This window comes from Anarrhichthys ocellatus, unplaced genomic scaffold (assembly GCF_004355925.1).
Source record: "Anarrhichthys ocellatus isolate YVR2014 unplaced genomic scaffold, GSC_Weel_1.0 scaffold1402, whole genome shotgun sequence".
In the NCBI taxonomy this organism is placed as follows: Eukaryota; Metazoa; Chordata; class Actinopteri; order Perciformes; family Anarhichadidae; genus Anarrhichthys; species Anarrhichthys ocellatus.
In genome coordinates this window covers 1-10,388 of record NW_022281376.1, presented here as the reverse complement: position 1 = coordinate 10,388, position 10,388 = coordinate 1, and the positions used below count along the sequence as shown (strand labels likewise).

The 10,388-nt window shown below is 42.1% G+C and overlaps 2 protein-coding genes across 2 annotated transcripts; one reads left to right on the top strand and one right to left on the bottom strand.

Moving 5' to 3' along the window:
- Window positions 1-1,537: 1,537 nt before the first annotated feature.
- On the top strand, window positions 1,538-5,606 carry gypc (glycophorin C (Gerbich blood group)). The gene is made up of 3 exons (XM_031839212.1): window positions 1,538-2,442; window positions 3,671-3,745; window positions 5,024-5,606. The coding sequence occupies exons 1-3, from the start codon at window positions 2,406-2,408 to the stop codon at window positions 5,221-5,223; spliced, it is 312 nt and encodes a 103-aa protein (XP_031695072.1). The 5' UTR covers window positions 1,538-2,405; the 3' UTR covers window positions 5,224-5,606.
- A 229-nt stretch (window positions 5,607-5,835) lies between these two features.
- tmem70 (transmembrane protein 70) lies at window positions 5,836-10,015 on the bottom strand. The gene is made up of 2 exons (XM_031839211.1): window positions 9,544-10,015; window positions 5,836-8,481 (listed from the first exon to the last, which is right to left on the bottom strand). The coding sequence occupies exons 1-2, from the start codon at window positions 9,686-9,688 to the stop codon at window positions 8,036-8,038; spliced, it is 591 nt and encodes a 196-aa protein (XP_031695071.1). The 5' UTR covers window positions 9,689-10,015; the 3' UTR covers window positions 5,836-8,035.
- Window positions 10,016-10,388: the final 373 nt, after the last annotated feature.

Here is a 10,388-nt window from a genome sequence, read left to right as displayed (position 1 = left end):
CTCTGCTGTGGAGGAGTGGGAGAGATTGTCCATAGGTTTGAGGAGTTTGTTTATTGTGGAGAAGAGGACCTTGGGGTTGGTGGAACCAGAGCGGATGATGCCAGAGTAGTAGGTGGAGCGAGCAGAGTTTAGAGCCAGTTTGTACGCCAGGGTGTGAACTGTGAGGCCGGTTTTGTTGGAGAGGCGCTCTAATCTGTGTTTCTGGGATTTCATGAGGCGGAGTTCAGGGGTGAACCAGGGAGCAGTGTGGGTGAATGAGACAGTTCTGGTTTTGAGAGGGGCAAGCTGATCAAGGCAGGAGGATAGTGTGTTATTGTAGAGGTTGACCAGGTCTGAGGGGGAGGGGCTAAGGGAGGGGGAGAGTGTGGAGAATTTTCAGTGAGACAGGCTGACAGGGATGAGGGGCAGACAGACTTGATATTTCGGAGAGTGATGGTGCGCGTGAGTTTGGGTTCTGGGATTGGGATGTCGATCTCCATGATGATGGCTAGATGGTCGGAGATGGTGAGGTCATAGCCGGAGAGGTGGTTGATGGTGATTTCAGTGGAGCAGACCAGGTCCAGGATGTGCCCGCGGTTGTGGGTGGGGAAGTCGATGTGTTGAGTGAAGTTGAAGCATTTAAGCAGGTCCAGAAATTCTGTGGCAGTTTTGCAGTCTGAGGAGTCGATGTGGATGTTGAAATCACCAAGCAACAGGATGGAAGGTGAGACGGAGCAGAGCTGGGTGAGGAATTCAGATAGGTCGGAGAGGAAGGCAGGGTTGGGTTTGGGGGAGCGGTAGATAATTGCAATGACCAGGGGTTTAGGACCAGAGAGTTTGAATGTGAGCTGTTCAAATGAGGGTGGACTGTCGATGTTAGTCAGTCTGGTCTTGATATGTTGGCGGTGAAGAGCGGCAATTCCTCCACCGCGGCCATCAGGGCGTGGTTTATCCAGGTAATGATATACAGTTGGGGTGGTTTGATTGAGTGCGTAGTAATCCAGGTGTTTTTGCCAAGTTTCAGTGAGACAGAGGATATCAAGGTTGTTGTCAGTGATGAATTCATTGATGATTGGGCCTTTGTTGCTTAGTGACCGAGTGTTGAACAGAGCAAGCTTCATGGAGTGTTTTGTGGTTGGTTGTGAGGTTTTGGGGAGGGTTCTGAGGTTGGCTGCATTCACGTGCTGTTTGTTATGATGACGTAATGAGGGAGTGGTGGTACGCCGATGCCGAGTCCACAGAGACGGGATGGAATTGACAGAAGTGGGGTTGTAGATGATGAACTTGTGCTGGGAGCCGATATGAACATCACTGGGAGGGATGTAGCTGAGGTTGTTTTTGTTTATGGCTTTGTGAATGCGGTGTGAACGGGGCAGCCTCTCTGTCACAATAGTCTGAATGGGGAGAGCTGCAACTGAAGGGGTTGATGACAGGGAAGGCCAGGAGGGGGAGCAGTCACGGGAAACTGCACTCAGAGAGCTGGCAGCGTAGAAGAAGAAGGGGCGTGTGTGTGGAAAGTAAATAGTCAGTCATGTGGACAAGAGTATAATAATTATAACTCATTATACACTACATTTATAACTCATTATACACTACATTTATAACTCCCAGATATCCCGAGAAACTAAACGCCTCCTTGTCTGGTTTATAACATCATCCGGAGGAGCTCCGTGGATTTCATTGAGGTTTATTCTCTGTATCTAGCAAGCCACATGTCGGCTGGTTTACTGCAGCTGTATGAATCCAACATAAACAATTTTGCTGTGATTTAATTGCAATAAACAGAAAAAAAGCCAAGATAACTACGTAATGATGCCGTTTTGTAAAGTGTTTGAATTCATGCTTTATTAGGTCTATCCACAAGATGAGAAACAAACAACTTTTAAAATGCTAGTTTTCAGAATGGATCTCGGATCGATTGGTGCTAGGCTATGCTAGCATTGTAGTTGAAATATTTCAACTCGAGGTGAATGCAAAATTTCACCTGTTCGCCTTATTCATGTCACGTCATTTGCCTCATTCGCACTGCCCGGAGTGAATTTGCGTCTACTCTCTTCCATTCCCTACTTTGCATAGACTCCTGTCCGTTTGGTGTGAACACAGCATAAAGGTTGACTAGAGATATAAAGTTTTCTTTTATAAGGTAACATTGGGCCCTGAAAAGAGTTCCACTTGGTTAGTTTTGTAATGGTTCTGTAATGGCCTAAACGTGTTGTTGTGTCTTTCTTGTAGAAACGGGACAGATTGACCCCATCCTGATCGAGCGCTACAACACGCCGGGCTTCGTGGGCTGTCTGTCAAGAGTTCAGTGGAACAGTGTGGCACCGTTGAAAGCTGCGCTGCGCTCAGGCCTGGCTGCACCCGTCAGCACCCATGGGATTCTGGTCCCATCCAACTGTGGAGCCTCTCCCTTGACCATCTCCCCCATGGCTTCAGCTAGTGACCCCTGGCACGTAGAAGCAGGTAGAGACAGATAATTAATCTATAATATTCTAAATTTATAAATACTGACAAACACTTCCTGAGTACAAATCTAGTTGGCCCCTCTCCCAAAACACCGGACCACCAACTAATATATATAACCTTCACACTTCAATTAAACGCCACGTACACCAAACAAAACAATGTTATATTTTCACTTGTTTCATACATTTTAAGAATCTATCTATTCTATTATATACTTCTACACTGTAGTATATAGGAGGCAAAATGTATGATCTGGTTTAATCAATGAATTTAGGAAGGAAGTGTGCTGTTAAAACTGGAGACAAACTAACTGAATCCTTTGCTATTTAATGTGTATATGAATGAAGTTGATGTTCAGTTAGATCAATGTGCTGCTCCTGGCCTCTCCCTCCTACACAGAAAGATTTTTGAACCACCTTGAATCCCCCGTGACACCCTCCACTCCAAAGCCCTCCAAACACAGAGCTGAGCCCAGAGGAGAGTCCTCTGTGTCAGTTGGTGCTGGTCCCTCAGACACAGTGACACAGTCCCACAGCAACACTGCTACAAACAATCAGAGGAAACCAACATGTAACGCAATTTAAAGGAAACTATTTAGAACATCAGAAACATTAAACATATAATATAATCTGGCCGTAAAGAAATGATTATGATGATTTGGCAGAATATCTCTCGTCTGTCAGAGATAGAAAGTAGAGACAGATCCTCACCAAGAACAGGCTCAGTGACAACAAACTGGACATCATGGCCACCAAAAGAAAACAGAATATGTGGTCACTGTGTTTGACAGGTCCTCACCTGTCAAACACAGTGACCACATATTCTATTCTGAGACTTCCCCTTAAAACGTAAAACATTGAATGAAATAAGGAGCATTTGTTTTGACAAATTCAGCTCTGTAATCCGTGATTTCAAAATTAAAAATACTCCGTGGAGAAGTAGACGAGGCATATCTTCCTGCCCAGTATGTATCAACATGCCACAGCCTGAGGGACACACACACACGTGTACAAATGTATTTAAATCACTGTATATATATATCATTATTATATAACAATTGTAATGTTGTGTTACTATTATTGTGTACTTCTGTATTTTGATGCTTTGGCAACATGCTAATGAAGCCACTTTGAATTGAATGAATACAGTTTAATGGAACATTAAAAATCCAAAAGTCTGGGGATGATGTCAGAGTTCAAACAGATCACAAATGTTTTCTCCACAGCTGGAGCTGTTTTCCCCTTTAAGGAGGACAAGGCTGGTGGTGATGGAGTGGATCGCAACTCTGCCATAATTGGAGGTAAATCTCATTTGGCTTCCAGCTAGAGCTGCAGCTCGCACCAGTCCTTAAAACTGTTGAAACCCCAAATGTGACTGTTTACATCAACAGAAGACAGATGTTTTTGTCTTAACACTCAGACAGGAGCAATCCTAATAGTAAACAGAACGTTTATAAACATAGAAATACATAGTAATCAAATACAGTATGTAGATACAGAGGACGATACACTTGACAGAGATCTGAGCAACATCCCAATTCCCACGAGAATGCATCAATGTCATGTTGCGGTCTCCAGACACAAATGGACATCCATCTAAAGCAGTTTGCTTTCTTTATTTCTGCTGCTGCTTTGTTGGCCAAAGCAAATAAACCAGAATCAGATCAGAATCAGAAGTACATTACACATACAAGGAATTTGGCTTTGTGATTGGTGCGAGAGTAATACACAGTGTGACATTATTTAAAATAGAAAAAATGAAAATTTACAATAAAATATGGTAAACAAATAAGAGCATGTTAAAACAAGTATATTATAACGTGTCACTTGTATATTAAAAGAGAAAAGATGCAAAAGTAAGAACTTGTCTGGGCATGTCGTGTCTCGGTCAGTGGGGCTTTATTGATGGAAAACAATCCAGAACAATGCGCACCAACACACCGAGGCAGCATCCGTACATAACCCGAAACAACACAAACTCCTCATCTTGGTCTCCAGCTGGGTTCACATAAATCACAAACTGTGTTCTCACGGCTCGTTGTGTCATTGCTTTACTGTGCTACGTGGCATATTGTTGACTTTAACTTAGCAACACACTATAGCTGTCTGAATTACATTCAGTCTAGTAGGGTCCTGTTGTATGTTTGAGGGGCTAACTCTCTCTCAGCACTGATCATGTGGTGTTACTTCCCTACCACTGCTGTGCTTCTGCTTCGTCTCCTCTCATTGTTTAGGTCTGTCTCTTTAGATCTGCTCTCATTGTGCTCGGCCTATTCGAGTTAGCTGTCAGTTTAAAGAAAATAAACTATGCACAAGAGGTTCTAGAAGGTTTTCATTGATCCATTCCAGATGGGGTCGGGCATCTTTAGATCATATAAGGACCTGCTCTACACTTTAGACTACAGCTCAATGGAGACAAGAAAAAAGGCTGATGTAGTTGCAGCTCTTTTTCTGAAATGTGCCGGGGTTCTCCACTGATTTGACACATGGTCAGTTTACTGATCGTGAGGAGTAACACTGTGTGATGACATCATCTTCCAGTCGGTTATCAATGACATGCTCATTTCTTTTGTTTCCAGGTATCATTTCCATGGTGATCTTCACTGTCCTCTGCATTATGGTGTTTGTGATCCGTCACATGTTTCGTCATAAAGGCTCCTACCACACCAATGAGGCCAAGGGAGCTGAGTCAGCAGACTGTGCTGACGCAGCAATTATCGTCAACGACCCGGCCTTCACCGAAACCATCGACGAGAGCAAGAAGGAGTGGTTTATCTGAGCCCCTCTCAGCAACACGGACACATGACGTTAGGATGTATGTAGTTTTCTAAGCATAGGGAGTAGTAGTGAGGTCACTGCCTGTGGAACCCCGACGAGTGCCGAGTGGTGTATTTCAAAACTTTATGGACAATAGACAACCATGGCATTACAGCGTTGGTATTAAAGCACAGGGCACAGTGCTGCCTGGCAGAGCCTGTGTGGAAAGGTGAAGCAGTTTATTTTAACTTTATTTACAACGAACAGTGGGACAGGATGACGGCCTTCAGATGGTGTAGAGAGCGGCGCCATGAGGTGGCAGGCTTCGGATGTGTGAGTGTGTCAATTACCTTTTATTTAAGCATTTATTTATGTTTTAAATATTATTTATTTAATTTGTTATTAATTAATTAATTTATATTTAAGTCATATATTTTTTCATGAAAGTTCTTACTTTGTATACGTTTATTTATTTTTATAGTTTCATATTTGAATGCCTGTATTTCATAAAATGATGGCAATGTTGTAACATTGATCCATTAATCACACTAATCATCCACGTCCAATGCTCATTCATTCTCTTTATAATAAATCTCGTTTAATTATTTTGCCTTAGTTTAAAGGTGTGTGTGTGTGTGTGTGTGTGTGTGTGTGTGTGTGTGTGTGTGTGTGTGTGTGTGTGTGTGTGTGAGTGAAGGAGATGTAGCCATCATCACTTTGTGCGCATCATTTGGACTACGGCCGGAAAGTTAATGTCACACTTTTGTTTTTGCATCTACGTGACTGACAAGTATCTCTTGATGACTTTTGAGCATTGATTGCTGAAACTTTGCATATTTTATTTTACTGTTTCTGATGCCAAATGAGTTCAGGGGGAGGTTCAGCTTTTGAAGAATAAACTGAGTCCTGTCAGGCCACAAGAGCTCGACTCACTGGTTTGTTTTGCTTTTTCAGATTTCTGAGGTAGAGTTTGTCTTATGTTAGCAATGCTAGTGTGCAAAAACATATCTATTATCTAAAAGGGAAACCACGGGCCGTAAGGTTTCTATTACAACATTTTGGAAATCTTCTTGTGTGCCATCTGACTCAAGGTCAAGAGTCAGTAAGAGGAAGTTTATCTTGGTTCAGTATGGAGACAGTTGAGGGATGACTTTAGCCGTGGTTAGCACAAAGATTGGATGCTAGCCTAGCTCAATCACAAGTGAACCGATACACCTTCCACCAAATGTTTGACTGGCAAGTTCCATCCAAGAGCCCTCTTTGTTGACAGCAGAGATACGACAGAGCCCAGACCTGACATCCCACTGTGAGGACAGGACGTTGGTTGGTTCAGAAGACGCTGTGTCCACCAAAGCTCTTTTTTCCAGGTTCTTTTCCTAAAGCCCAGCTGGAGGCGCTTGTCAGCGCTTTTTCAGCTGAGACGTTTGGGTTTTGAGATAAATTCAATACCAAGTCCACAAGGGGATCGAGTGCAAGTTAAGACAGAACGTTGGTTTTCAGTGGAACATTATCAGTATCTGCACTACTCAGAATAGTATAAGAAATAAAGGGATCTGGCCGCTCTCCAGTGTGCTGAGATAGTAGCCAGCCGTGCTGTCCACAAAAAAAAAAATATATAAACCTAACTGATCTTGGGCCGGTCGAGACCAAAGATTTGACCGGAGGCTGAGATCAAAACAAGTCCAAGTCAAAACATCCACACGAGTGGAACAGGTCTGAGGCGATAGAGAACTGAGTACAGCTGTGTTAGGAAGGTGTATTGTTGTAATTTGTGATGGACCTAGACTAGAAGTTTCCCCCTGCATCCAGTCTCGGTTCTACGGTGGAAACGTAGAACCGTTCTGTGCTGGATGAGGTATGATGAAATGGGAGATAAAAAAGAAACTGATCATCTCGTCCGACGGCAAGTAACAAGCAACACAAGTGACTTGCCAAAATGCTCGTACACTGTTACACTTAGGAATCAGCATCTACTGGCGGCATGTTAGGAATTACAATTACCCAAATAACTGAGAAAGTCTTATTTTCATCCATGTTTGGAAAGGATTCCGCAGTGTTAAAGATATAGATTTAGTATGTGTGGGGCCACGTTGAGGACTGAAGCCAGCCTCTTCCTGAAGGGGGGCGGCTGCTCTTCGGGTGGACTGAAAGGACTGTCTTTGATTTTGATGAAGTAGGATGACGTTTCTGGAAAAGAATGTGTTACCCACATACAAAACTATGGCATACATCCTGACATTTGATTGTATTGCATTTGTATTCCTTTGACTGCACTGCTGTGTAATGGCATGCTGTTTGACACGCATATTTCCGTTTGATAACCCACTGTAGCATCATGTTTCTTCATGTTATAAAACTTTGCGTAAATGTTCTCATTCTTTGTGCTTTTCTAATTATCTTGAAAAATAATTGATGCTTTGCAAAGAGCTGTAAGATAATTGAAAGACAAATGTGTTTGACCAATGTGTTGCCTCAATCTCATCACCCTAGACGGCAACTGATTTTAAATTGCCAAGACTTCCTAATGGGATGACCAGTAGAGTATAAGCACAGATCTTACACTGGCTGATATAGGTTACTGACTAACCTGATGTTTGCCCCCAGCTTTAGACAGGAAATGACACTGTACTTCAGAAAATATGTTATTAATACATGGAAATGTTGCCTACACACAACGTCTGAAAACATGAACACATTTTTAAAAGAAAACACTTTCCAGAGAGCGAGAGAGAGAAAACCATAACCATTTCAAACAGGTTAATGATGATATAATTTATTAACATGAAATATCCATCAAAATATTGTTTGAGAGATCCTTGCTACACCAGCACAGTTCAGCTCTCATCAGGTTTATTTACTTGGTCTGTGTCAAAGCTGAAGGGCTTGTCGTAGCCCATCAGGTGGTTGTAGTCCTGTGGAACGGGGAACATGTCCGGGTTTACCAGGAGCCCCATTTTACCAGCATAGAAGCTGGTGAACATCTGGCTGACAGCTGGGATCCTGACCTGCCTCTGGTGGAACACACTCTTCTTTTCTGTGAGGAAGACGCTGTAGGTGACGGCTGTGTAGGTGTCTCTGTCCGGGTTGTGGTACAGGCGGACCACGTAGCCCTTGGTGATGAGGTGGAGGAGGACAGGGGTGAGGAAGGTGAAGAATCCAATGACTCCACAGAAAGTGGCCTTCATGGCAAAGCTCTGGACCACTAGTCCGGTCTTCAGGAGGGTGTGGGGCACGAGGAAGAGGCTGGTCCCGCTGGTGCTGTAGGAAAACAGTTTCACGCCTGACAAGAGAGAAAAGCTTCCTGTTAGTTACACTTTCTGTTCAGCAAGATAATCCTCACAAATGAACATTACTTTTATGATTTAATGCATGAATGCAATTGCCAGAAATAAAAAGCTAACAGTAAGCTATATATAGAATACAACGGTCCCATGAGCCATCACGAGGCTCTAGAGGCGGAGCAGTGGCTGTAACGGCGTCTTGTTATACGCTGCCTTCTTTAACACTAATACCTTCAATCATCATCAGAGGGCTATTTACTGATGTATTTGACATCAAAGAACAAAGCGTTAACCACAACCTATTCTCAGGCATCTAACCAAGAATACATTAAAAAGCATTGACTTGGAGACATGTGCAGGGTTTAGAACTCCTTCCTGCAGCACTCTGATGTTTGCATGTTCAGCATTAAGTTGACCCGTCACTCACTGCAGAGTAACATATCCCCAAACCTGCAGTTTCAAGCAGAAACAGAAGGTTTGCCAAACTGCAAATTAGGTTATAACGTATGAAATGTACATTTAGAGTAGTTGCTTTGACTCTAAATGTAGAACTATATTTGTGTACAGTAGTCCCACTTGGTGCTTCTCCTTTAGAAACTGATAATATTGCTCTTGTTTTTGAATTATTGGGTCTTTTTCGTCCTTTTTGGCTGCTCCAAGCACCCGCACCGAAACACCATCAATACATAATAATCAGAATCCAAGCAGCGGTCGGCTTGACCGCCTTTTTTTCAAACAAAGTTTCACTTGAATGCAGTTTACCGAACGTAAGTGACCGAGCCAGACAACAGACTTGTATCATCAGAGTAATGAACGTCATCAAGATTCAGCTTGTAGCTGCTGTGATCTACTGATATGATCACCTCAAACATAATGCATTTTAGATTGACCTGATAATAAATGTAGTGCCGGTAAGGTGTTGGTGCCTGTATCTGTTCTGGCCTATGGACTAATAATGTCATGTATGGTATACCAGGTCCCCTGAGGGAAAGACCAGCAACCTCTCCCATATCACACACAGCAAAACAAGACAAAGTTGTAACAAGGTGAAAGTGACTCACCTCGAACAGCGCTGCCCAGGCTGCCGGTGTAAATGAGGTTCCCGTCCTCGGAGTGGGACACGGTGGAGAGACAGCGGGTGGACGGACACTGGGACACAGAACACAATGCACAATGAGAGCTGGCTTTTAGGACTCTGTTAGACATCTTGAGTCTGTTGTGATGTCCTGAAAGCTGTTCATGTGCTTCACATGGTCATTCTAAATGGCTTTTTGTAAAACAAAAGCAGAAGGTTTCCCCCTAATCCTATCTAGTCACATACACGGGACCATGAGATGCAAAACACTTCAGTAACGGTTTGATCGTTTTTTCACTCCACAAACCACAAGAACACAGCGTTTTGTTTTCTTTGTCTGCATTATGAATTAGCGAAGTACTATTATTATACTATGTACTGTGTTGTCAAAAAGTCATAGACATATACACATATATATACATATATACATATATATACATATATACATATACACATATATACATATATACATATACACATATATATACATATACACATATGTATATATACACATACACATATGTATATATACACATATACATATGTATATATACACATATACATATGTATATATACACATATACATATGTATATATACACATATACATATGTATATATACACATATATATATACATATACATACACACATATATATACACATATATATACACATACACATATACATATATATATACACACATACACATATACATACACACATACACATATACACATATATATAAACACACACACACATATACATATATAAACACACACACACATTATATATATATATATATACACACATATACATATATATATATATACAT

What these genes read in the sequence shown, in the direction of transcription:
- gypc (XM_031839212.1), top strand. Translation starts at nt 2,406, where the DNA reads ATGGCTTCAGCTAGTGACCCCTGGCACGTAGAAGCAG. An exon ending in CCCCTGGCACGTAGAAGCAG is followed by an intron (nt 2,443 to 3,670) that starts GTAGAGACAGAT and finishes TTTTCTCCACAG; the next exon opens with CTGGAGCTGTTTTCCCCTTT. An exon ending in CAACTCTGCCATAATTGGAG is followed by an intron (nt 3,746 to 5,023) that starts GTAAATCTCATT and finishes TTTTGTTTCCAG; the next exon opens with GTATCATTTCCATGGTGATC.
- tmem70 (XM_031839211.1), bottom strand. Translation starts at nt 9,688, where the DNA reads ATGTCTAACAGAGTCCTAAAAGCCAGCTCTCATTGTGCATTGTGTTCT. An exon ending in CCTGGGCAGCGCTGTTCGAG is followed by an intron (nt 8,482 to 9,543) that starts GTGAGTCACTTT and finishes CTCTCTTGTCAG; the next exon opens with GCGTGAAACTGTTTTCCTAC.